Source organism: Lutjanus erythropterus, chromosome 11 (assembly GCF_056507025.1).
Source record: "Lutjanus erythropterus isolate fLutEry1 chromosome 11, fLutEry1.hap2, whole genome shotgun sequence".
NCBI classification, from domain to species: Eukaryota; Metazoa; Chordata; class Actinopteri; order Lutjaniformes; family Lutjanidae; genus Lutjanus; species Lutjanus erythropterus.
The window spans coordinates 15,557,778-15,585,626 of NC_139327.1; the positions used below are offsets into that span (position 1 = coordinate 15,557,778).

The 27,849-nt window shown below is 38.1% G+C and overlaps 2 protein-coding genes across 3 annotated transcripts in view; one reads left to right on the forward strand and one right to left on the reverse strand.

Annotated features, from left to right (window-relative positions):
• The first annotated feature begins 2,127 nt into the window (after positions 1-2,127).
• On the forward strand, positions 2,128-11,122 carry radx (RPA1 related single stranded DNA binding protein). Its single transcript, XM_084730928.1, has 15 exons — positions 2,128-3,162; positions 4,105-4,247; positions 4,376-4,568; positions 5,368-5,476; positions 5,685-5,785; positions 5,896-6,015; positions 6,097-6,192; positions 6,934-7,101; positions 7,650-7,807; positions 7,888-8,015; positions 9,041-9,088; positions 9,167-9,267; positions 9,354-9,593; positions 10,400-10,582; positions 10,767-11,122. Exons 1-15 carry the CDS (start codon positions 2,571-2,573, stop codon positions 10,901-10,903), a joined length of 2,517 nt encoding a protein of 838 aa, XP_084587054.1. The 5' UTR covers positions 2,128-2,570; the 3' UTR covers positions 10,904-11,122.
• A 5,264-nt stretch (positions 11,123-16,386) lies between these two features.
• npas2 (neuronal PAS domain protein 2) overlaps positions 16,387-27,849 on the reverse strand; it is a 36,446-nt gene continuing 24,983 nt past the window's right edge. Inside the window, exons 15-22 of one of the 2 annotated variants that reach the window (XM_084730930.1) lie at positions 26,522-26,616; positions 26,309-26,395; positions 25,699-25,890; positions 23,743-23,946; positions 23,193-23,374; positions 22,076-22,168; positions 21,772-21,982; positions 16,387-19,148 (exon numbers count right to left, since the gene is read on the reverse strand). In XM_084730930.1, coding sequence (XP_084587056.1) covers positions 18,927-19,148; positions 21,772-21,982; positions 22,076-22,168; positions 23,193-23,374; positions 23,743-23,946; positions 25,699-25,890; positions 26,309-26,395; positions 26,522-26,616 — 1,286 coding nt within the window. In that variant the 3' untranslated portion in view covers positions 16,387-18,926. Of the gene's footprint in view, positions 19,149-21,771; positions 21,983-22,075; positions 22,169-23,192; positions 23,375-23,742; positions 23,947-25,698; positions 25,891-26,308; positions 26,396-26,521; positions 26,620-27,849 lie in introns of both variants that reach the window. The other variant, XM_084730929.1, reaches the window with a different exon arrangement.

A 27,849-nucleotide genomic window follows, 5' to 3' on the forward strand; every position in this document is an offset into this window, starting at 1 on the left:
ATGGAATTTAAAATCAATTAAGTGACCAATTACCAGGCAGTGGTTTTTGTGCAGCAGTGTTTTTGCCATGTTCTTGTGTTTTCTACATTTTATATATCCTGAAATTTCTTATTTATTTTAACGTCAATATTGACTTCTCTTATGAATTCTATGCAAAATAATCTATTCAATAAATATTGGGGGGGTTGTACCTCATTTTGTTCTCTATAGATCTAATTATTCTTTGACCGACAGATGGAGCAAACAGTTTGAAAGGAGGAGGGATTGTAGTGGAAGCACTGGGGTGTGACTGTGTGGCAAAGGGTTTATGTGGCTCTCCAGTCAGTTCAGAGAACCCCTCAGCAGAACTTTGCTTAGGGCCCTGGGGAGGCCAGGTACCCCAGGCCCCCCCTTTTGTCATAGTAGTCTCACCTTACAAAAACATTCCCTGGTCCTAAGCTAATGCCATCAGGGGAACCTTGGGATGGAAAGGTCTGGGAACCCCTACAATATATCAGTGGTTACAGTGTGCTCCTCACTCAGGTTCATGTACTGGCACTCTGCTCACATGTACTCTAAATCCTCTACAGGTTCTTTCCTACACAGAAGGTTAACAGCCCATATGTGTGTATGTCATTCAGTCTCAATCATAAGAAAACTGTGATTTATCAGTCTGTTCATGAAATGAAAGGACACAAGTTGAATAATTTATGCCATTTATGCTCTGATACCTCCATCTAGTGGGCGAACACACCACATTCAATTAAGTATGTTCTCTTCAGAAACTGATGAGGATGCAGTACCCAACAAATGGACATGTTAAGTGCTTATTTTCTGTCGTCTTCAGACACACAAATTTGACTTAATACGGGTGCATAAGTAGACAATGACCCCTTAATGCGGTACGCAGAAAGGGGCGGGCTCTGATGTGGGCGAGGATGGACGTCTGATGGATGGAGCGTAGAATGAAGGAGCACCATCTGCTGGACAACTGCAAGAAGAGCAAGGCATCAATCTGCACTCAATTACTATAATGGAAACTTATTTGTAAAATGTATGAATATATTTTAAAGAAAACTTTTTATGAAGAAGTACAAGATACAAATTTCCACTCAACCAAGTATAATGGATCTCTCCTCAACTAATATGTGAAAAACTTATATTCAAAACAACTTTCCGCTAATTCAATGTATAAATATATTTTATATATACCTTTTGATTGGTTATCTTTAAATATACCTCTGTTTTAACCACATGTATAATTTGTTACTTCAATGTACATACAATATATACTGTCCATATAATTAGATATAAAGTACATATATTGTTTGTCCCCAAGCCACTTGCATATTTTTAAATTTAATATGTTCAAGTGCATTTAAGTTCTTTTTTTAATATACAGTGTATACTCTTATGTAGTCCATACATTTTACATCCCACATTACACAGCACTTCAGAGAATGATAGAAAAAGCAAATATCTAACAATAATAACAATAATAGTGTAAAAGCTATAATATTGTAAAAAGAATAATAATAATTTGAGAAAGAATACAAGTGTTTGGTGACAGAGAATGTAATACCTGTTTTTGAATATGATATTTTGCAAAACAAAGAATGCCAGTTTTCATCAAATTATATTTTCATTTTAGGGAATTGTATACATACATATATATATATATGTACTTATTACTTATAATTTATTTACTTATTATTATTATTATTATTATTATTATTAGTAGTAGTAGTAGTAGTAGTAGTAGTAGTAGTAGTATCTTTTTTTTCTATTTGGGTTTGTTTTGGTCTTTATTTTGTTCTACTGTCTGGATTTATGCTGCTTAGATTAATTGTTAAACGTGTAGACAACAGCTCCTTCGCACTTCGGGTTCTCCAGTCATTAACCCTACAGGATATATATAACATAGTATATAATATATACATAATATTATGCGTATAATATACATCTTATTGTACGGCGCTGACCCGACCTTTTAATCCAACCCTTATTAATATATGTAACTGAATGCAACTAGTTTCATTGTTATTATTATTAGTAGCAGTAGTAGTATTGTTATTATTATTATTATTATAAAAATATGTATGTGCACCGTCGTCGCGTTGATGACGTCAGGTTAGTTCAAGTCCGATTCAGCGCGGAATTTAAAAAGAATTTACTGTGAAGATAGGCGGCTAGTTTTTAAGTCTGACTTAGCGTTAAACAATAAAGTTTAACCTACCAACGTTAGACGTGAGTTTCTTTCTCTTTTCACACTTCTTGTTGTTCAAGGCAAACGGTGACGCAATCAAAAAGCACCCGCGTTGTTTGTAACGTTAATGTTAACGGTTACCGATGTATCCTGTCAAAACACCGAGAAATGTTCGGTCTTGTGCGGTAAACTGGCTAATAGGATAGGTCTACGTAACGTTTTCTTTCGGGTATCAACAGTTTTTCTCATTGAAGCGTGTAGGAAAACGTTACTGTTGCTAATTCTAGCAGGAAGAAGTTAGTTAGCCGACAAGCTAACATGAGATAAGTTTAGATTGCGACACAGCGGCTGTCTAGCAATTAACTAGCTGGATTAACTGTCCACAATGGAAGATAACTCGTCTTGTTCTTCGGTGGGGACTGGTCTCTCTCAGGTGTCTTTTCTCCAGAGGACATTGGAGCGGTTGTCCTCTACACAGTGTCTCAAACTGCAGACTGGTGATGTGTCTCCTGTCGCTGTCATTGCTCTTCAGAAATATTTAACTGAGCAGATCGAGGGTCAGCAGCAGCTGGACAGCTACAGCTACGATGTGACGGTCACTGACGGAGTGTGGAGGGCCAAATGCTTTGTTCACCCCAGTTTAAATCACCTGGTGCACACAAACACCCTGAGGACTGGGGCTGACATCAGCATTACACAGTGCTCTTTTGTTTACAACGAGAGGAGACTGGGACACGGTTATATATGCATTGAAAAGTTCAGGTGTGGTGCAGAGAGGTCTGCTGTCCTGTCCCGTGTGAAAGATGTAAGTTCCCTGCCCATGCTGGTCAAACATGGCATGGAGAGGAGTGTGGTGTTGCAGAGTGATGTTCCTCTGCAGGTGAGCCGGAAACATTACCTGTCTCTGTGGAACAATGATGACCCAGAGGGAGACATGTGGACCACAGGGTCTCCGTCATCTGACACAGTGCTGGACGGTGAGATTCTATGAGCCTTCTGGTACACATTGATCTATATACACTGATTACATTTACACCACTGAGGTGGACTTGACTATTTTGTTTTTCAGCTACAGAGCTTGACCAAACTGACCAAGGTAAACATTACAATATGTTTCACCTTGGGATGGGCAATATATTGATATTATATTGATATTCCCTATGAAAATAGATATTATCTTAGATTGTGGTTATCATTACATTGTGATACCACACAGGCCTAAGTGTTGTCTTTTTCTGGCTTTAAAGGCTGCATTATAGTAAATGGATGTCATTTTCTGAACTCACCAGACAGTTCTAGCTGTTCTATGATTTTCCTTTACTCACTTAGTCATCATATCCATATTACTGATGATTATTTATCAAAAATCTGGTTGTGTTGATGTTTTGTGAAAGCACCAATACAGTAGTGTTGCAATATTGAAAAAGGTATTTGGTCAAAAATATTGTGATATTTGAGTTTTACCCATATATCGCAGATGGGGATAAAATCATCAAGGTAAACAGCAATAAAATTCCTGGTGATTAGTATTATAATTTCAAATTTTAATTATTGCGATAACACTTTGTGGTTACTGCGGTTTGAAAATTCATGCCGTCTTGCATCAACCAAAGTTAGCAACAGTCTCCCAGACACAGGTGTATATTGCAGCATTGGTTTGTTTTGCATTAGTGAAAACACTGACATCACAAAGGACATGATGCTATTTCAAATTATTGAGAGATTTTGAGTATAGAACTTGGTGAAATAATTTACAGTTTAAACTGTACAGAGTGGAAACACAGTTGCTGACTGAAATATATGCATTGGTGCTCCAGTCCAGCTATATCGTCTCCCTTGCAAAATTGATTTTATATTTGCTTTGCATGACCTCTGGCCACTAAATTACAGTGTTGTTCACAATGTCTTCTGTTCAACAGTGTCCAAGATTACTCTTCTTTGTAGTCTGGAGTCATCCTTTAGAAACACATGGAAACCTCTCCCTCTCCTAGTGAAGATAATACACAAATCCAGATTACGGTATTATGGGAAGTTTGGGCTCAGGATTGAATACCCCTACCAGGTGAGTTTGAGCTTAAATTTCGTATTTCGGTAACAAGATGTGAGAACAGGATCTCACTTGATATTTCTTCATATTTGTTGTGACAGTGTAGTCTACTTGTTTTCACCTCATGCTTTGTCATATTTCAGGCATACTTTGAAGTTGCTGACCAGAGTGGGACAATGTCTCTCGTGCTTTGGAATGAACTTTGTCCAGAGTTTTACCAGAAGCTGAATGTGGGCACCGTGCTGTACCTCCAGAATTACACCTTGAAGCAGAGTTACTCCAACCGGTCACACCCACAAATGGACCATCACAGAATGAAGACCTTTAACTCTGTAGGTATGTACACCACTACTGACCGCAGTCTTGCATTTTGAAGTTCATTACAAAAGCTTTCTGTGTAGTATTTTTCTTATCTTGTCTGAAAAAGTTGCACAAATGTCATGATATTCGACCAGACACTGGCATTGACTTATGGTAGAAACATGTCTGTCCAGCTCTCAGATATTTAAATAAAATTGCAGGGAATCACCAGAGGTTTTGTGATTTGTGATATGCTGAGTATTGTGATAACATATATTGCACAATTTTTCTTTGCTTTTTTTCAACTGCAAATTATGTCCTCAAAGGAAAACTTTGTCAAGCAGACAGACTAACCAACAATGTCATAAAAACCTCCCAATCCTGCTGACTTCACCTGAAAAAAACCTCAGCACCATCTGGTGGACTGAAAAACCAGTTGCTTTACCAGTACCAAAAAGTTTAATTCACATTTGCAATATTCTGAATTTATATAATAAAAAAAGGATACTTAGTGTCCGTGTGTTTATACAATATTGCCACAAAAAAAATTACAATACAATGTTGTATGGATTTCCACCCGTCAGTCAAACAACTCACTGGCTTTTTTCAGGTGCAGGATTTTGTAGTTTTTACATTCAGTTAAAAACGATTTAACATGAACAGAGTTTCCATAAAAGCAAAAAATCTCAAGAAAACAAAAGTAATTTTTTTCATGTTATAAAAAGTTATAAAACATTTTGTGTTGATCTATTTTTCGGGTTGTCTGAGTGGGCTAATGAGGGACAGTATACCCTTAGCTTAAACTAATGTAATGTCTACACATGATTTTTCTAAGAGATCTGCCTGAACCCTCGCAAGCCAGCTTCAGTCATCACTGTGATCTCACCAAAGAGTGTACTGCCTCAGTGGGGACTGCCTGAAGTTTCCTACCAGTTCATCACCAGGTAATGAAATGATTACAGTTTGACTTTTGTCTGTCATTAACTGGTATTTGAGGTGTGCTCGCTCTTCTATTTTTATTTACTGTTGTGGTTTATACAAAAGATATACTGATTAAGATTCTTTTTAGATAGCATTTCCTTGTTGAGCCATATATTATAATGATTTCAAGTTTGTTCAATACCTGCTTCATGTCGTGTGTGTATCTTACAGGTCAGAGTTTGAAAACTTATCCAACAATTCTGCATGTGACGTCATTTGTCTGGTAACATTTGTTGGTCGTGTTGAAAGAGTCAAGAGTAAAGGGAACAAGGGTAAGAAATGTTCATATTTTTCTATGAACTAGATTTAACTGAAGTAAATCTGCTGCCTTCCTTTTTCATTTAAATTAAGTTATTGGTGATTGACCATGTTCACCTTTCAGGTCCAGAAAAATACTGGACGTATCGCTGGATCCACGCAGTAGATGGGACATCTGATGCCCCTTTTATCCTGGAGGTTTTTTCCTCTTCTCAACCAGAAATCTTCAATCGTATTTGCCCAAGTAAGTCAACTCCACCAGCTCCTGTCTGACAGCTCTGCTGCCACATTTGGTTTGTTTACTGTATTATCATCTCCTCCACAGTGACCTACCTGGTGTGCACTCAGATGAGAGTTTGTAAAGTGGAAGGCTCGATGCCCTACCTCACAAGCAGCTTCGAGACAGAGACCTTCATCACAGGTTCGCACAGATCTAATAAGAAGTAGCTGATCATTTACAAACAGTATATGTGGTGTGGGGCTGCAACTAATCTTTACTTTCATTTTAAATTAATCTGCCAATTATTTTCACAACATTTAGTCTATCAAATGTCCAAGAATTGTGAAAAATGCTCATTACAATTTCCCAGAGCCCAGAGTGAAATGTTCAAATTGCTTCTTTTGTTCAGCCAACAGTCTAAAATCCAAAGACTCTTCGTTTACTATCATAATGTCAAAGTGACAAAGGGTCCTTCAAGAGTCTAAAAGTCCAGTAATCTGAATTTTAGGCCTTAAAATGTCCTAAATACAAGTATGGTGAGTCTTAAAAATTGATTGGATGATTAATTTAACATTTCTTTTTACAATTGCACATAAGCCTTTCACTTAAATGCGTTTTTGGGTAAAATTTGTATTGATCCTGCTGGAATACTATGTACTTTTTTAGTAGGTCACAAATTAGATTCATAATAGTCTTGAAAAGTAATAAAATAACTTGTTGAAACCTGCAGAAACTCTGTATCATCAAAATAGTTGTCAGTTAATTTTCTTTTGATCAACTAATCGCTTATTTGACTAATCATTGCAGCTCCAGTTTGGTGACAGTATTGGTCACTGCAGGTCACAGCTGGGTATCATTTAAAAAGCAACTATACCAGTACCAATACCAGTACCTTTACTCCACTGCATTTGGAAGTGAACTGTATATTATCTGTCTCAACAGGCTACCACAAAGGTCAGCCATATGTGAGTGACCCCAAAGTGAAGAGCTTCATCCAGTGGACTAAAACTCTGAAGGACAACATTGTCCTTCAGAAGACTGCTGTTGGTGGTCATTATTGCTACCCTCGCCCCCCACAGAAATATACCCAGTCAACTGCAGATACTTCAGGTGAGGGAAAAACACAGAATGGTTCATTTGAACCTGTTCTGTAGTTTTTAGAACATATTCACATGCTGTAGGTGTTTTGGCCTCTCACTGTACGACAGTTTCATGTCAGAATGTGCCGATTAGTCTCAGAAAAAGTCCAGCTCACATTTTTAATAATTTCAGGGCATGAAATGATGACCTCCGGTTCAGCACTGAACCATAATGAGATTCACTGAGTTCTCTTGTGGGTGGAACGAATCCAATAAAATCTGGGTCAGCATGCAGTTCTACCACAAGACACAGCGTATTGTTCAGTCCAGATAAATCATTTGTACTGCACACCTGCGCCTTCTGTATGGTGACTCATAGTTGCAGAAAGTTCATCTTTATATATTTTATTTGAATTTTAAAAAAAAACTATTCTTTCGAGCCACCCATAAGAGGAACAGTTTGGTCTGTAAAGTAGAGTACAGTATACCCTGAATGTATAATTCTACAGTGAAAGTGATTTGGTTTTAATAGTTTGAGTAGACTTTTATTATTTTAAATCCCTTATTCTCCATCCTCAGCTCAGGCTCCTCTGGTTGCTGTGGCCGACTTGAAGAAAGAGTTAGAGACCTTGCAGTACAGGGAACATAAGAAACTGGCCATTCAAGGACAGATCACAGCAGTGTGCTACATGAAAAGCCCAAAGACCACAGGGCCCCAACAAACAGAACAGAGAGAGGTAATAGGCATTATTTCATAACATCCTTCTAAGAGTAGTAACCATTGAAACTGTAAAATGAAACAGCATGTTTCCTGCAGGTGCCAAGTGTTTCTACTGAACAAGCTGTAGCAGACACACACAGTCATCCCTCAACAGCTGAGCAGTCGTCATCTCCCTCTGCTGACAAAACCTCAGCAAGCAGGAGGAAAAGAGGAATTCAGATGAAGTATGATTTGACATCTTACTATCAGATTTTAGAAGTTGATATTGTATCATTAAAGGAATAGCTCATATAATGTTATGTGGGGTTATATGAGTTACATATTTATAGTCATAGTATCAGCTGCAGTGGATGGCGGTTCACATGCCCCCAGATTGAAGAGCAGAGAGGAGTACCAGCACTAAAGCTAAGCAAGGATTTGCTGTGGACACAGTCAGCAACAAAATGTATTTTAGCCATATAAAAAAGGTCCACCTAAAAACTCTATATTAGTTAAAGCGTACACTATATTTAGAATATCGTCACTGCTTTACTTTGACATCAGACAGTCTTTTCTGAAGGTAAATGTCATTATATGAGCCAAATATCGCTCTCTCCAAGCCAAACAAATTACACAAGCAAAATCAGTACCTTTAACTCTCAGAACATGGGAGTTACTGGTCTACCACTGCTTCAGTCTGGTACTTTGTTTGTGTTATTGTGTGACTTCTGCGTTTTAAAAGGATAGTTCGGATTCATGTGAATCACAAAACAACACAAACACACTAGCAGATTGAGGCAGTGGTAGACCAGCAACTCCTGTGTTCTACAAATAAAATGACTGATTTCACCTATGGCGTTCGGTTGGATTGGAGAGAGCAATATTTAAATTATATAATGGTGGTTCCCCATCAGAAAAGGCTGTCTGATGGTAAGGTCAAGCGGTTAAAATATTCTAAACAAAGCATACACTTAAACTGATGTAGATTTATTTGTAGATGGACCGTTTTTAAGTGGCTAAAATACCTTTTGTTGCCGACCCTGTCCACAACAGTTAATTGCTTAGTTTCTGTGCTGGAACTCTGGTTTTCTTCTCCAAACTCGGGGTGCGTTGACCAATATCTTCTGCATCAACAACTAGCTTATACAACCCCACTTCAAATAATCCAAACTTTAAGTGTACATTTGTGGCTTGTATGAGCACATTCCATCTACCAGAGTTGTACATTTAATTCATTTAATGAAACCTATCAAATCAACATGTTTTCCAGAGATGCTATGCAGTCCTCCTTGGATCATGGAAGCTTACCAGCAAAAAGGTACTGCAGATTCGGCTGGCGGTCTTGATCAGTAGCCCATCTGAACCACTCTGAGCTCATTTGTCTCTGCTCCAACAGGTCGACTGGACCTAAAACTATAGAGGAAGCACGGGAGCAGGAAGAAGAGAATGACTCTGAATCTGAGGCTCAGCATGTGGAATGTCGCCAACAACTTCAAGGTGCATTACTGGAGCTACAGTTTTACAGCAGTGAACCATATGTGTTCTGATACACTCTTCTGTCACACTCATGTCTTTGCTTTCAGCAGACTCTGATGTATTATCCTGGGAAAGCAACAGTTGGCCGAAGCAGCGACAAGAAGTTTCTGAACATTTGTTTCAAGGTGGTCTGTATGAGGACAGCGTCTCTCGGAGGTTCACGTTTGATGAAAAGGACATTCTCCTGCAGCGGAGTAACCTGCAGCCAACGCGTTGGGCACCAGAGCAAAGCATTGATACGCTCCAACCTGTGGTTTGTCCAGGATACTACCAAGTAACAATATTAGGTAAAGTTTTACACTAACAGGCTTTGTACAAAGTCTTGAAAGTTTGGAAATCGCTTCATTATAACCAGTATGTTTTCAAGGTTATTGTTTTAGATACCTTAAGAGTTCTTGGAAAATGCTTGAATGTTACTCTTAAAAAGTGTTACAAACCCAGTAGTAAGGATTACTCAAATCTGTGATGCACAAAAAATTAATTCCTGCTTTGCAGCCTGTTGTCCAACCAGTGTGTCAGAACATCCTCATTTCCTACTTTATTATTCTGCCTGAATTACTCAGAGGATGTGGGCCTTGGCCTTCTTTTTCTCATGAATAACTTAATCCTTACGTCCTTAATAAGTGTAGCTTTTCCATTTTTATCATATTACTTTTACGTCATCGATGAGTGACACTAAGGTTGACGCTTGCTGTCATCGGAAACCAAGCTGCACAGTCAGACATCTGCGTCACATTTAGAAAACACCATCAATCAAATAATTCTGAATTGTTAAGGTCTGTCTCATTAAACTTTTTTTGATGCCATCTATTGTATTTTCAAATTGTCCTTTGAAATGCTGAAATCTAATGTTTTTAGGTAGCTTCTGTCATTTTATTGGCATTTCAGCTTTTGGTTGCACACATATCATTTTTCCCTCTGGTGGTGGTGGTTTTCAGAGTATGACACATTGCAGTCTGTCTCTATAACCCCATGAGCTGGCACACAGTCGCTAAATGACCTATGTTTTTATGTTGTTAGAGTGGTGACAAAGAACAGTGATGACGACCATTAAAATCAGTTTCCAATTTTCTTCTTTTTATCTTTTTGACAGGTATAAACAAGCAGATAGCTGTTGATGCTGCGTATTTTCCTGTCATGAGCTCAAACGAGCCCAGAGCCGTGGGTCTACCTCAGGATCCCCATGACAACACAATGCTGTCTTGCCTTTCTTCGGGCTTCCTCTGTCCTCTAAGTGACACAGCCAACCACAGTGAAGAGACATTTCCTAGGCCAGGTAGCCATTCACTCAGGATAGAATTTCACATTTTTGTATTTTAACAATAATTTCATATGTTTATGTAAACCTGAGGGTAAGAAAATCTCATCAAATCATCAAATCTAGGATCAATGTAAATCTGCAGAAATCCTGTTAACAATGTTTGACCGTGAGTCTACAATGTGAAATGTTTGTCTTGCAGAGGACATCCTGGTGACTGCCAGTGTGCTGGAGGACACACATGTTGTGTGCATCTTGGATCTTTGTCATCTGGGTGGAGATCAGGTGGAAGTCCTGATCAGTAAGGTGTACAGAGTGACTGAGGTTTCTCTTGACTAGGAGGTACAAAGGAACAAGTGCTCAGTTCAGTGAGAATATGTTGTAATTATTATCAGCAAACATTGATCATGTTATTATACAGCTACTTTTGATAGAAAGACAACTTAATTAGTTTTAGACCAAACATCAGTTTGATATTTGTAAATGCTCTGCTTACCTGTTTCACATGTACAGTAAATGTCAGTAAATACTTTAATAAATATTTTTACATTTTTTTAATTTTGAAGAGAGGAAATGTTTTATGATCAATTAAAATGCCGGAATACATCAAATTATGTATTTCATTATCATAAGAATTCAGTAATGTATTCACTGACTGACAGATGTTGCTTAGGCCAGTGGTTCCCAACCTTTCACCTAAGGAGACCACTTAATACTTAATAGGTTTCTGTTCTTCTCCCTGAAGCTTTGTTCCGTTAGCTCTTTGCTAAACATCCTCGACCTGCATCAGAAGAGAACGCAGTTAAACCAGACAGAGTGAAGCTCTGTAAATAGAGCTTGTGTTCACATCTTCACTATGCCATGATCCTGTGAGGTTTTTAAGTTTCTTTCCTAAATAATGGCGGCACAGCAAGAAGGTCCTGAGTTCGAATCCCCCAGCTGGCTAGGCATGTTCTCCTCGTGTCTCTGGGTTCTCCAGCTTCCTCCCACAGTCCAAAGACATGCATGCTAGGTTAACTGGTGACTCTAAATTGCCCGTAGGTGTGAATGTGAGTGTGAGTGGTTGTCTGTCTCAATGTGTCAGCCCTGCGATGAACTGGCAACTTGCCTCTCGCCCAGTGTCAGCTGGGATAGGCTCCAGCCCCCTGCGGTTACAGAAAATGGATGGATGGATCCTAAATAATAATCTAAACTTTAAACTAACACTTTAAAGTTGTTTTCTTCACATAAATGAATGAAATGCTGAGATATAGACCAACTATATATTTTTTAAGTTGTCTCACACCCCTTAAATTTCCCTCAGGATAAATAGTCTCTGTCTCTACAGAAGGCTGTGAAGCTTTAGTGACCCCTAGTGGGAGTCAAGACACCCAAGTTGGCTGACAGTGGCTTAAGCTACAAATAGTGACGGTTAACTAAATACTGCCAGACTGAACTCCTCTAACCAGGAAATTATCATTGTTGACTAACAGTGATGAGAAACTATTGGTATTTTGGACAGCTGCAAACAAATGAAGCAGAGTGAAAATCAAATTACAGGGAGGTGTGACAGTGGCTCATGTAGGACCTCCTCCCCAAGTAATGTTCCATCCTAAATCTGATCATTAGCCAACTTGAATAAAGCAGAATTCAATTAGCTGTTAAGCATGAAGTGGGAAACTGTTTTATTGTCCGAGGGGGTGTTAAAAAGACTAAGTGAAACCTTTTTCTTCCATGTCCAGTGACCTGCTGAGTCTTTTTCATAGATTAATACTAGCCTGGCTTTCTGATGTAAAAATACATTTTTTTTGCATAAGAACACACAGTTGAGAAACAATCTTGTACATAAATAATTTTCTCTATAAACATTTTGCTCAGAGTAACAATACATATGTTTAAAAATATTTATTTTCATATATTTCACAATATCCAGGTTGATTTATAAATAATTCAATATAACATAATTAATATCAAGATATTTTAGAATGTAAACTTAATTTGTTAATTTCTTTTAAAACAATATTAACGATATTTTTAAAGCTTATTTTGATGGTAAATACAGAAAGAAAACAAGCCATACAACTGTGACTGTGCAACACCAACTTGAACGCAATAAAACAGCCTCATCTCCTCTAATAAGACACTTCATTATCTGTTACAAAATTACTTTAATTTTAAAATCATGTAACATACATATGTAATCTATTGGACATATAAAATAAACAACTATATAGTCTAAACTTTTTTTTACATTCTATTATACAATATATTCAATGTTTGTTTCTGCACTGAAACTGCAGAAATGGCTGTGAACCACCAGGTTTATTTTGTTCATCTCCTGGCAAATCTTACACAGAAAGCATTGATCTGACTGCCCACTCACACATTTAAGGTGTCAGTCATTATTTTACAGATCAGAAAAGTACAAGTTAAATGTGATTCAAATCACATGCCTTCAAAAACACTCAATGAAAAAACCCAATGAAGAAGAAGAAAAGCATTCTGAAAGATGAAGACAGAAAGAAAAAAAAAGGTGCAGCAGCTACTGTGGGGGAGAGAGCAAGTAGAAAGAAAAACAGTACCAACTGAACAGATGGATTATTTACAATAACTTCTGTGAAGCAATACACACCTAAAAAATCATCTCACATCCAAACATCTGGTGCAGAATGAGGTGATTTGTCCTTAACCCACATCTGGAACACAATGCATAACTATAGCAAGATGATTCACTCAGTCGAGTTTAATGAGTAGAATTTCCCTCAACCACCTTTGCAAGGCAAATAACAGTGTGATAACAGGTGTTGTCTAGACAAACATGGACTGAAATCTCCGAATGATTTCTTCAACGGGAAACAACCATAATGGAAAGACTGATACTCTGCGAAGTTCAAAATTTTCAAAAATGTCTTTCAGAACATGAAATAATGAAGGAAAGTAAAAATATAGTCATCTATGGCACCTCTGAGTTGCTGGCTGAGCTGAACTGATGTGGGCTCTTACTTTACTGTTGCTACACCAAATGTGGATGTAAAGAAATAAAACAAGGGAGACTGAGACTTCCCTCAGCCATTTAAAAATATAGATTTTGATGATGATGTACAATTGCACTTTTTCTTAAAAGCTAAAAAAAACTGAAACCTGTTAAGTGAAGAAAGAAGGAAAATTACTTTTTGCAGGTTCAGTGTGTTTTGGCTGAATGTCCTTTAATTAAAGAACTCAGCTGTGTTGTCGCTTGCAGTGACGACACAGCTGGGCAGCCGTTCCTGCACCCTGATGTGAACCTTAAACAGGGTTTCCACAGGTCCTTACAAAGTCTAACATCCAATCATCTGATTTTAAGTCCTTAAAATGTCTTGGATTCAATCTCGACAGGTGATAAAAATCGATCGTATTATTATAAAGTTCCATTTACTTCAGTGTCACTTTTAAATGTCTTTTTGGGAAGAATTAATCAAAACAAAACAACTAAAATGGAACAATAACCACTAATGACCTTCAAGTGTGGAAAGGACAAGATGTCTTACATTAAATGCAATTTGGATTAGCATAATTCATTAAGAGATTAATTAATATTATTTAATTAAAGGAGAAATATGTAATATATTTACAGTAATAAATCATAAAATGACAATGATATGTCCTCAGAGTCCTCAGTTAAATTTAGCAATATTTAATGGAGTCTGGCAGGCAGTCACTGAACTCCAACCACAGAGTGTGTATTTTTGGATCAGTGTGTTTTTTGTTTTCACGATAGCAGACTCAGCTTTACATTGACAGACAATTTACAGTTACAAACAACTTAAAGTGTCAAACTCATCCTTGCCTGTCATTGTCAAATTATAATGTTCAGGGAGACGAGGACAAGGGGAAACAACTCGTTTCAACCACAGAATGTATGTTTAATGGAATTTCAACCTCTTTAATATACAGTCTGTAGTTTCACTATTCTCGCTATCTGGACTGCAGTACTCATTTTTAAATGTCCACATGTTACATATTACTCCTTTAACTAGAGATTAACTAACATCCTTGTTTTGCGAGTATGAACATATAATAGGTACCAAATTGCATCCATAATGGTCTTAAATTTAGCTTGTTAAAACCTGTAGAAACCCTGTTAAAAGTGTCTGAAATTCTGCGTGACACTTACATAACGATTCAGATTCTTCATTTACTCTTTTTTTTTTTTTTTTTTTTTTTTGTTCAAAATCATAGTGAACATGTGACCCCTTTACTCCAGAGTTTCATGTGTCTTGTTATGTTTCAGTGATTCCCATGCAGACAAAGTCCTGTGTTAGTCATTATAATCATACTCTTGACTGGACTCTTCTTGTACCTTTTTTAAAAAAAAAAAAAAAAGATACTGCTGATATCAACGGCTGAAGGAATGTTAGGACATTTTCATTAAAAAAATACTTCCATATAATTTACATGGTACAATGGCTTATTATACACCTCTATATACATCGTACATCTGTTCTGAAACATTTAAAACAGTATAAATTAACATTCTTCTTTTTCAAATTGACATTGCACATAGGAAAGTGTAAAACGGCACTGAATGTACATGTTGAAAGTGTTCTGTCTTCCACTGTGAACAGCACCAGTCTTGAAAGGGACTGTGACGTAGCTAGCTTCAAAGTGTACAGCTGACTGAGGTGGCTGAGACCAAACTGTCATACTGAGCATGAAGGGCTTCTCATCATCAAGTGTGGCACAAGTTCCATAGTGAGAATCTCAGGAAACACTGAGTTTTGCCTGCTGGGAACAACTCTTGTCACCCAGGAACAAATTTAAAGATAAATGATGTTTGAATTTAAATAATAAAGTCAGACTCTGGCACAGACAGCTTCTGTACAGTTACAAGTTGCCTCTGATTGTCATTAACAAAAGAGAGATGCACACTTATGCTCTTTAGTTTGTTTTCTTCCTTGATATTGTCAACCGCTAATCTGGCTTCATCATCATCACACTCCTCTCTTCCCTTCACGCCATTATCGGCCGACGCTGTGTGTAAAGGGAGAGTTCAGGTTGTTTGAGGTGGGGTTGTATGAGGGATTTATCCGTAGTCAGTGTATTACCCACAGTAGATGGCGGTCAACACTCCACCAGCTCAGGACTGCACTGCTGTAGACAGTATTTAGAATTACTGTAACCTTGCTGTCAGAGAGCCTTTTCCAACAGGAAACTGTCATTTAAGTTATTTTACCTTGCAGAACACAGGAGTTGCTGATCTACAGCTGCCTCAATCTGTTAGTTTGTTTGTGTTATATTGTGACTTTGATGAATTTGACCAGAGGTCACACAGTAACACAAATAAACTAACAGATCGAGGCAGCAACAGACCAGCAGTTCCTGCCTTCTGCAAGGTAAAATGACTATTTTGCCAATGGAGTCTGGTTGGGGTGGAGAGAGCGATATTTGCGGTATGTAACGGTGGTTTCCCGTCAGAAAAGGCTGCCTGAAATATTCTAAATTAATACTAAAGTGATTCCCCAAACTGTCTACCACCATTTACTTGATAATACACTGACTATGGATAAGTACCTCATACAACCCCACTTCAAAAAATCTAAACAATCAATTTAAAGAACACATAATACTTACACACATACTTTATATTCAGTTTGACTGTATTAGGAGGAGGGGCGTTACATGAATTGATTAGCAGTTGCACATATTGCGGCAAGATTTGCTTCACTAAACTAACATAGAACAGTGTCTCTCAAAAATACGACGGACTCCAAAGATTGTCATTCAGAAAGCTACAGAATGAAAAGAACAAGACTGTAACATCTTGAAATACTAACAGGACTGACTCTGCGAAGAAAGTGAGAAACTTCCATGAGCAACCAATGTTTAATACTTAAAATAAAATGTCAAATATAGTGTTTTTGTCATCAATTCAGCTGTAAGATATTTTAAACAATAATTCATAGGAGGTTAATATATTTTCAGGGACAATTAAAAAATATTTGCTAAACATATTTTAGCTTTTTTTTAGGAAGCAATGTATTCTTAATTGTTACCAATCAATGTATTATTATTCTAATACTGTTCACGAATATCCAGTTAGCGAATCATTTCTCACTGTTTCCAAGATAATTCAAATCACTGAGCCTACGCCTCTGTAGGAGTTTGTTGTCTTGTGTACAGGAAACTTGTGTGAACCACACACAGCTAAACCATTAAACCATTAAACCATTAACCCAGGCAGGGTAAGACATTAAGACCGGTGTTGACCTTTCAATGTCTCAATGAACACATAAAATCAATTAGAACTTTTGTGTATAAAACTAGTTCCTCATCCCATAAATTTTTCAAATTTATGTGCAATAAATAAACATGTAATTATTTCATTAGGGTTTCAGTAAATAGTTATATGAATCTTATAATATCCTATCATTACAGAAAAAGAATTTGGACTCACTGATGTAAAGGTTGCAAAAAGCATCCAATATATATTTGTAATATAATCCATTACAAATCTAGATGTCTTTTGTTTAAATCTGATGTGGAAAATAATAAATTATGACCTATGAAAATAGAACTTTGTATTCCAAATGGACCTGAGCTGGATTTTTAAAGCCGTAATCAGACGAAACCATCAGACTGAACCGTGGGCATACCACAGTTAAAGGCACAAAATTTTCCCCCTCTGCTAACTTGTCTATCACCTAAGGACTTGTGCTGCAGAGCTCAGCAGAGCTGTGTTGTCTTAGTTGTAGCACCTCTTCCTCAGTCCCAGATTGAGGCTTTAAAAATCTAGATAGACCTTTCTAAGAATTGGAGAATAACCCCCTCCAGCTTCCCAGTGTAGGATGTTATAAACTCTTATCAAACCTGACTTTTGGATATGACGGTCCTCTCAACGCTGCGTGTTTCACAATAAAAGCCCCTCTTCTTGTTACTTGCCATGAAAAAAACCTGCAAGTTAATTGTTTTAGGGACAAATAGGGGCGACGTCTGATGAACTGAAATACACTTTGATGTACACAAATCCCTTTATGAAATGAAACATTTTCTCTGGGGCTGAAAATCTGACCAGGGGTGATGAACTATAGGTATAAGAAATCTCACCTAAGGACAGTTAGGGTTATTTAAAGTGGGGTTTTCTGAGGTACTTATGTTGGCTGTTGGCACACCCCCACTTTGAAGAAGCAGCAGAATCAAGGCTCGAACTAGGACTGCTGTGGACAGGGTCAGCAACACGAGGTATTTTAGCAACTTTAAACAGGTTAACCTAAAGAAAATCATCATCAGTTTAAGTGTAAACAATATTTTTAGGGTATTTTTAGCGCTTTACTTTGTCATCTGTATAAGGACAATATTATTCTTTTCAAACCAACCAAACTCCATAGGAGAAATCAGTAATTTTACCTTTTACAATTTTACCTCGCTGCCTCAATCCATTAGTTTACTTGTGTTATTGTGTGACTTTGGTGTTTTAAAAGGATAGATTGGATTTACCAAAGTCACACAATAACACAAACAGACTAACAGATCGAGACAGCAAGAGCCCAGCAACTCCTGTTTTCTGTGAGACAAAGTTACTGATTTTGCCTATGCAGTTTGGTTGGTTTGGAGAGAGTCATATTTGGCTTATATAACAGATGTAACAGCATTTCTCATCAGAAAAGGCTGTCTGACAGCAAAGTAAATCAGTGAAAATATTCTAAATATAGCGTACAGTTGAACTGATTTTTTAAGGCAGACTGTTTTTAAGTGGCTAAAATACCTTTTGTTGCTGACCCCATCCACAGCAGGTCATTGCTTAGCTTCTGCGCTGTTGCCCCTCTCTGCTGTTTATTACGGATGGCGTGCAGACTGCCATCTAGTGTAGCTAACTATTGGTACGTACCTCATAAAACCCCACGTTAAATAATCCAAACTATCCCTTTAAGCCATTGTCACTGAGGAAAATAGAATATTAATTCATGGGCAGAGATAAATATTCTACTTTTGTGTCGGGGGGTGGTACCAAAGTGCAAACAGACACTTAGAAGAAAACTCTCTTTATCTTCTTGAGAGTTTTGATAATCCACTTGTTCCGGCAGTTTGACCGATTGACGCCTGAGTGCGACGCGGGCCGCTGATGAAGGTCCAGCACCTCCTCAGGTTCTCCTCAGGTCCTCGCCGGTGATGTCAGGCCAGCACAGCCTCCACTTGTGGTTTCCACTCCGGTGATGTGCACACCGGCGTCCTCTGCATGGGCAGCTTCACATCAAAAGTTAAGGTCACAAGAAGCAATTTTTCACTCTCAAGCATTCCCGCTGCAGAACTTTTGACGTCAAGTTTGACTTCCAAATGCCACGACGTGCTGCCGCCTACACGGACAACACGGAGGGGAGATCTCGGCGCTCTAACACAGTCCACAGCGCTACCGAGTCAGCATATTTCGGAAGTCTGAAACGCTGCCAGTCTGGTTTTGGGAATGTTGGTATTGCCTTTGTTGCTGCTGTTGCGCCTGTTGCTGCTGTGCTTGTGGCACTTGCTGTGTTTGCGGCTGCTGCTGGATGTATCCCACAGTGCTTTGCTGCGGGACATTAGCCGTGTGTAAGAATGTGGGAGTAGATCCACTGTGTACAAGTCCTTGAGTCATCTACAAAAGAACAAAAGAAAATATGAATGTACCCTGGTCAGCTGGCAGAACCCCCATCTTCATACCACTTTACACTAAGAGTAACCTTTCACATGTTTTTAATTAGGTTATAAATTGAGTTGTAAACACTTTATTAATCATTAATAAGCTGTTAGAACACATGAGATAAATGGGCAATAGTGACCTTCTTGTCTGTACAGTTAAACCTCAGATCTCATTGCATACTTAGTTTACTTTGTCTTGTCTATTGTCCAACATTTATACCTGTCAGATATTTGTTTTACGTTACTGCATTTAACCATCATCTACATATCTTAATAGTCAGAAAGTTTCATTTGGCATCAAATTGTCATATCAAATGTTACATGTACCAGATTCATACTTTAAGGCTTTGGCAATTTTGTTTACCTTGACATTTTCAGGATGCACCATTTTACACTTTACAATAAGACTCCCTTCTTCCAGTAGAAAACAGTAACTGGATCTTGTCAAATAATGAGCCCACAGTGATGTATGAAAACTGTTATAACTTGCTTACAATTGTTTATTAATAATTTCTAAAGTGTTTACAATATAAATATTAACTATTTATAAGGGTAGTATTGTTGTAAAGTGGTACTCTTATCACAAAGCGTATACCTGTGAAATATTTTTGCCAACCTAATCCTTGACAAACAGTGTATACATGAGTGCTGTCTCAGAGTATCAACATAGCAAGAGGGTTGTAAACAAACGCCTAGCATAATTTCAACATGGACCATAATTTAGATATTATTTGTGATACAAAACGTGATTATAACCATTACATTACTGATGAGAAATGGTCAAATTCAGCGGGAATATTACTTTGTAAGAACAGTGATCACTTTTCACCACTTTAGAAATATGAGAGAAGAAAGAAGCATGTTCACTGAACAGATAAATTTCATATTGAATTTAGGAACAGGCAAAAGCCATTGTAATAATGTGCATGGTAATAGTAATAACATAGTTTAAGTAACATTTTCCCTTGCAAAAACAAGTGAGGTGGAGCAGGGGGAGACATTAAGAGAAAAGTGAGAGTTTGGTTTAGTCCATAATGAGGACATCCATTTCCTGGGAAAATTGTGCCTGGTGGCAAATAGATTTTTCATAGTGAAAGTGAGGCTTATAGGGAACCAATCTAAACATGGATAGTGTCATTATTCCACAGCCATTACACTGTATAATCAACATTTACTTCAGAATGATAAGTTAAAGCAAAATAATTGTCTTTTTTCCTCTTTAATAAAGCAAGACCCTCTCCAGAGTTATTGATATTTGGTTTAAAGCTTCCCCTTGACATAGAAAAAAATAATGGAACAATATGTTTTACAGAGCTCAAATCACACATTAGGAGTGAAATTGCCAAAACATAACAAACAGTGCTCTCTGTTTATCAAGCATTCCAGTTGCTCTCCAAGAGCTATTAAATGTTTTATTACCACTGTCACTAAATACGTGAAATGGGCTCAGGCAGCAGCTCTGTGGCTGCTGAAGGGCCTCTACACCACAACGTTTTTGTTTCCTCCATTAGTGGAACAGGTTGGGTTGTTATATTATGGGTTATCTCTACATGACTTTTAAAAGTCCAGGGTGTAAGATTTAGGGGGATCTGTTGGCAGAAATGGAATATAATATTCATAACTATATTTTCATTAGTGTATAATCGCCTGAAAATAAGAATCATTGTGTTTTTGTTACCTTAGAACTGTTTATATCTACAGAGGGAGCGGTCCTCCTCCTGGCTCTAGATACACACTTTCCCGTTTTTTTTGCGAGTTTCGTTGCCACCGTAGTTTCTTCTTGTTCGCTCGTCTACTCAGCACTACTAGTAATTTCTGAGTTTGTGTTTGTGTACTTTTGAAGTGAAGAAATAAATGGTGAGCATATATATGAGCTATATTAAATGCTTCAGTTTCATCAGTCATGTATGATTCTCTCTAGGTGTACTTCTGAATCCCTAGTTACCACAGTAACAAGCTACTGTGTAATACCCAAAGGCTGTTAACCAAGAGAGGTGTTTTATTTTCAATACATAATACAATACATTACATAATGTATGTAATGTAATGCATAGGTTAGATCTGTGATCCACAGCTGGACTGGAGGAAGTATTTTAGCAGCTATTAACCCTCAGAAACTGCAGTATCTATGATATCTGAAGTGACTCCACAGTGTGACCCTTTGAATGAACTGATGTAATATTCTCTTTGGCATGTCGAGGGATTTAGGTAAGCTACTTATGAACTGTGTTTTTCCACCAGACTATTTATCTATGCTTGTTTTTTTTTTAACTGCTGGTGACTGTCCCTTCTGGACAAAGATGATAAACAAGTCTGGTAAAACACAATTTAAAAATCTGACCAAATGAATTTCACAGCTTTGTTACAGAGCAGAGGTTTACAAGGGATTGAAAATAAAACACCTCTCTTGGTTAACAGCCTGTGGGAATTACACAGCAGCTTGTTGCTGTGGTAACTAGGGATTCAGATTCAGATTCATGCATTAAATTTTCATAAATCAGTAAATATAAAGACTTGGGTAATTACAATGAGAAGTATGAAATCCTGCTGCATCACAACACAGCAGATGGTCGTGGTACCTGAAAGAACTGCTGCGGCTGCTGTAGCTGCAGGGAGTGCTGAGAAGCCTGAGGCTGAGCGTGGTAGGCTGACTGTGACTGGTTTGTGATGAAAGTGTTGTGTGGGATCATTATGGGGGACGTGAAGACCGGAGAGGGCACGAGGACGGCGTTGCAGTTGACCTGTTGCATCGAGAACGGAGGGGTGATGATCTGCTGTTCCAACGTGTATCTGTGTGGAGGACACGAGAAGAAGTCAGGCACGATACGAGACAACACAAACAGACTGGTGTGTGCATGTGTAGTCTAATTAAACAGTACTCACATAGTTTGGGAGAGGCCCATGTTGCACTGAGAAGGCTGCGAGGTGACACTGCTAGTGGGAACCAGCGTCTGCATTGGCTGGTTGAGGAGCATGCTGCAGGAAATAAAATACGTCAATGGGAGAACTCAATCTGTACTGTGAAAAAACTCTTTGGCTTTGTTCAGACTGCAGAAAAATCGAATTTGTTTCTCAAATTAAATCTTTAAGACAGACTGCCTGCTGCCCAATCTATACAGGTGTCAGTGGCTACATGTGCTGGTGACACAGCTTTCCAATAAGGACACGACTGCGCTGTCAAGTCGCAGTGCAGAAAACCCCAGTTGCCCCAAACAAACTCGCCAAAAGAGGTGGCTGATACACATTGGAGCTATGGTTGTGTACAGCATCGTACAGTAATTCTACCTCATATACAAAAGTCCCAGCACAACTGGTTCTACAGTCTATGTCTTTGTCGTCCTGTGTCGTGTTGTATGTGTTTTATATGTGGACCCCAGGAAGAATAGTCGCTACCCTGTCAGCATCCTATGTACAATAAACAATAAACTTAACTTGCAGAATTAACATACTTATTTTAATCCAAACCATGATCTGACCTTACTTTAAGCATTTTTGGTGTCTAACTCTAACCATACCGCAACAATAGACTAAATAACATACTTTAAGGTTCAGTAGATCACTTAAAATAACTTTTTGTCATATTTGCTGAAATTGTTAATATATCCTGACAAAAAACAGATATTATGTGGAAAAAGTCAGGTTTCTCTGGCTCTTCCTAATGCTGCTAATACATTTGCAGGAATCCATGTGAAACAGAAGAAAAATAGCAGAACAGACACAAGTGGTGCACCAATAAACAAGTTTCATTTTTGACACACTCTCGATACCATGTTCTCATTCAAGACATACGTCCAGCTGCTCTGATGTACTTCCATGACTCTGAATTTGACATCATTGTGTTTTGCATTGTGAGCGATGTAAAAAACACTTGGAAATCTGATTCGAGTGTCCAAATTGAGAACCAAACCACATTTAAAACCACCTGGATAAAATCTGGATGTGCCAGTAAAACAGATTTGGCCTGGCAGTCTGTAAAAGGCCTTTCTTTCAGGGCTCTCACCGTAGTTGTCCATCTTGGCTGAACTCGTTGTCTGTGTGTCTTTGGTTTGCGTCCTGCAGAGACCTCGTGTTGGTCTGGGAGAACATCATGGGGTTGCTGTACAGGGGCATCGTCAGACTCGTGTTGGTCTGCACGGGAACACTCACTGCTGACTGCCCGCTCCGCGCAATCCTCTGCTGGACCTACAATGAAATGAAGGAAATACACACATCATGTAAAAACTGTAAAACACACCAATCAAATCAAATAAACATCTAATATGTCAATAATGAGGTCTTTTTGCTGCAGTTCCAACAAGCACAAACTACAAGCAGCATAAGAAACTGAACACAAAGCTACCACCTGTTGCTGTAATGTTTCTGTCTTTAAATAATTGACTGCTATTAACCGCTGAATCTGCCTCCTGCTGTGCTGTGAGCACTGAAGTGGGCTATGTGTCGTTAGCTGCTAATGACTGATTCAATATCGTCCTCTTAACATTTGAGGAGAGCTTCCACCCAGCTGTTTTGCTGTACAGTTTTCTAACAGTTTCACTCAGACAGCTCTGTACCTGTGATGATGAGGGCGAGCTGCTCTCTCTCAGGAGTGAGTGAGGAGACGAACCGTGGGCCCCGCAGGACGGCGGTTTAGGATGGCCCGAGAGCTGCCTGATCACCCCTGACTGGCTCTGCTGGGACGGCCTGCCTGAGCCCTGCTGCTGGGGCTGCTGCTGGGCCTGGCCAAAGTCATTGTGGATAGGCTGCTGTAACAACATCTTATACACACATAAACAGAAAATATTAATACTTCCTTCATTTAAAACAAAAAACACATTTTAGTTTTTTCTTGAAAATTTTCTTATCACCATTGTGATGAAAAAAGATCCCATAAGTCAAGTTAATGAGAAACTTTCTCATTATAATATTTTTTTTCTCTTGAAATAGTGAGTTAGTATCCAAATCATTTTTTGACATGGTTATGACTCATCATAAAGGTATACAGTTTCTTTAAGTTTTGTCATGACTCTGTCATAACCATGTCAACACCTGTCATGAAATGGAGTCTTTATAAATGTCTATGACTGCTGTTATTAGGAGTCATTCGGTCAATTATGTTATTTCATTATTTGATATGTCTATGTTATGACAACTTGACATTATTCGAGACAAAAAATGTCTTTGTCATGACAACTTGACATTGACATTGACACACAAACTTAAAGAAACTGTGTGGCTTTATGTTTTACCAGTACATTAAACTGTAGTAGGTTTTGACACAAGCTGTCATGAGACTATTATAACTGAGTCATGAATATTCTCCTTGACCTCAACTAAAGTCATGCATTTTGGACCTGTCATAAAGATGTCATTAAGTTTTATTACACTGTCAAATGCTTTTGTAACAGATTCATGAATCATTTCCTGAATTTCAGGTAAACTGGTACCATCTGGACTTTCCATAAAGATGTCATTAAATGTTATAAGGCCAGTTTGATGACGGAGTGCAGTATGAGTGTGATTTAGCTTACAAGGTTACCTGATGGACAGACCACGGTTAGTTAGTTTACTTGTTGCTAAAGTAGGCTAACAGCTGTCTGCTGTTATCTGTAGCTGGTATTAGCTAGTTAGCTCAGTTAGCTTGGAAATTATTCATGAGACCTTTACAAAAGCATTTGACAAAGTAATAAATCTTAATGACAAGTCCCAAAATATACCACTTTACTTGAGGTCAAGGAAAACATTCATAACACACTAATAATGGTCTCATGACAGGCAGGTGTCATAACAAAGACATATTTGTCTTGGTTAATGTCAAGTTGCCATAACAAAGACATCTCAACAATGTCAACTTTGTACTAAAAATGATTGAATTGACCAAATGATACTTAAATGACAAATAAACAGCCATGAACATTTATAAAGACTCCTTAATGTTCATGACCGGTGTTTAACGACACACCTCTTCAAATAAAGTGTTACCAAGGTTCTGATTATTTTGAGATTCTATGTCATTATTTTGAGATATGTTCCAATTGTTGTTATTATTATTATTATTATCTTGATTCCATCACATTAGTGAAAGTAGCGTCAGTGACTATAAAATAGAAAAACTACAAAAAAAAAAACTTAAATGTTATTTTGCATATTTTGTAGGGACAAAGAAACTTACAGACATTTGACAAGTTGTTATACAAATAGTACTATTACACAAACACTCCCATAGTTTCTTCTCTGCGCATGTTGTGTGACTCATGTTGTGGTCAGAAAACTTGTGGCTGAACAGGTTTGTGTTGGCCTCTTGGTGGGGCCATTCCACCATCACTGTGAGAGGTTAGATAACACAAGCTTTGATGCTGACTTTCCTTAACAGCTGATATGTCTGTGGCTACCTGTTTTGTTGTTGTCGTTTGTTTGTTTTAAATGAAATTCAGTGTTTTTCCCGAAGCATAAAGTAACACCTCCTGTCTTTTGTTTTCAAGCGCTGTGAATAATACTCACATTTACTTTAAAGAATTTTCTTTTGTTACCTGAAGATTAGCGAGATGAAGCTTCTCCTTAATGTCGTGCAGCTCCTGCTGCTGCGTCTTAATGTCTGCTTGCAGAATGCGCGTCCTCTCCTCCAGCTGCTCCTTCAGTTGGTTCATTACACAGAGCTGAGGCTGCTGCAGCTGATACATGGACGACGACGACGACGGCTGCTGCTGCTGCGTTTGCTGTTGCTGGAAAGACATGATCAAAAAAAAAAAAATCTTTTTTCCTACTGCAGATGTAGTGTATGAGGAGAGATAATCAGCTGAGTCATCTAATGGTTTATTCTTGTGATGGTGAAAGCACATCGAGCTTCCCACTTTTTCTGTAAAATAGGTCAAAACTGGTACGGAGGAGTGATTTCTTTACAGACATACAAGCAAAGTGTGGAACGCTACGACAAAAAGCACATTTCTGATATAACCTTATTTAAATACCTTTTCTTTCTGTCTCATTTGGTTTTATAACACTATCGTATAACTAGGCCTGGAGGCGCTGTAGGCACAAGCAACAGATGACATAAACACAGCAACAGTCATAACAATAAGATATTGTACACAAACAGACAAGAGGAAGGCAAAAGGCAGGAGAAGAAGTCTAAACACTAACCATTGCGGAGTGCTTGCTGCAGGTAGGAGAAAGGGGGAGGCTCATTTGGGGAACGAGGTCAAAGGAATTTTGTCTTTGTGCCAAATTCTAAAGGGGAAAATGAAAAAGTTTTAGCACAATCTGTGATACCGTGTCAACTTTGTGCAGTTGTTTCCCATTCTGACCGTTTTATCTGCAAAGACAGACAGACATGTAAACATAGTTTGAACTGACCTTTGAACCACTGGGTTGGAGTCTGGCAGATGTCTTCTCTGTCCCAATGGAAGCAGACTGCCATGATGGTGTGCAGGCCTCTGTGTAGGAGTTAGCTGCTGCAGAGGAGACAACAGGTCACCTCTAAACACTCTTTGGTAAAGCTAGACTGAGGACTGGCTCAGTTAGATCATTATCACTGTTTTTCTTTGTCAAATGACAGCTGATAACTACAACAAAGGCAAGATACAAAGTCTTGATGTTTGACTCATTTCACGAGTGGGATACAGTTTCTTATACTGAAGATCCTTTTATCTGTCAGTCATCAGTGGTCGCTGCAGTAAAAGTAAAAGCGATCTTTCTCTTTTTAACATTTTTTGGCTACAAATAAAGAAAATCTTCAAAGCCTCCCACTGTGGATCTTTTCATAGACACAGTTACAAGGGCACAACACGACCTACTGCCTGAGAAGAGGACTGCAGGCAAGACCCAGGGCTCTCAAACTCCTCTGTTTTCTTTCAAGTTATAAAAAGTCATTGATTCTATATTTTTGTTTACAGTCAATGTTGTCTTTCATTCAAAGGTAAGGCAGTCAAGGACAGTTCAGTCTTTGTGCTCTTTTCCATAAAGATTTATATACAACAATCATACAAAAAGTATGAGGCCTCTGTTACAAAAACCTATGTGATTTTTAGCTGATATTTAATGCATTAAATGGCCTACGTGGTTGTTTCAGTTGTTAATGGTCCACCATCTTAATGTTGTGTAGCATTTTTTCTGCTTCATCTTCATAGTTACATTCCGTAAAAAAAGAAAAAGAAAAAGAAAACCTTACACAGTTATTTTAAAATGTTCTTTAAGACCAAAAACCTCAAAGTTGTTGTCTTTTGGCAGAATGGCACCACACTGATTTAAAGGCCAGTGTGTAGAATTTAGTGGCGTCTGAGCCTGCAAATTGCGAACACCTTGTCTCACTTCTTCCATAAAAGAACCTACAGTCTCTGCTAAATTCACAAAAAATCACAAAAGGCCATGTCTACAGCCAGCATTTGGTTTGTACATTCTGGGTTACTGTAGAAATGGTGATGCAACATGGCAGCCTCCGTAGAAGAGGACCCACATCCTCTGTAGATATAAACAACTCATTCTAAGGTAACAAAAACACAATTCTTTTTTCAGGTGATTACACACTTTTGAAAACATACTATATTCCATTTCTGCCAATAGATCCTCCTAAACACTTTGTACCTTCAAAAGAGTACTCCCCTAATTCAGTATCACAATTCTACAATGCTGCACATTTAAAGATATGTAACACACATGTATAACAGTATTGAAATCGATGCTGC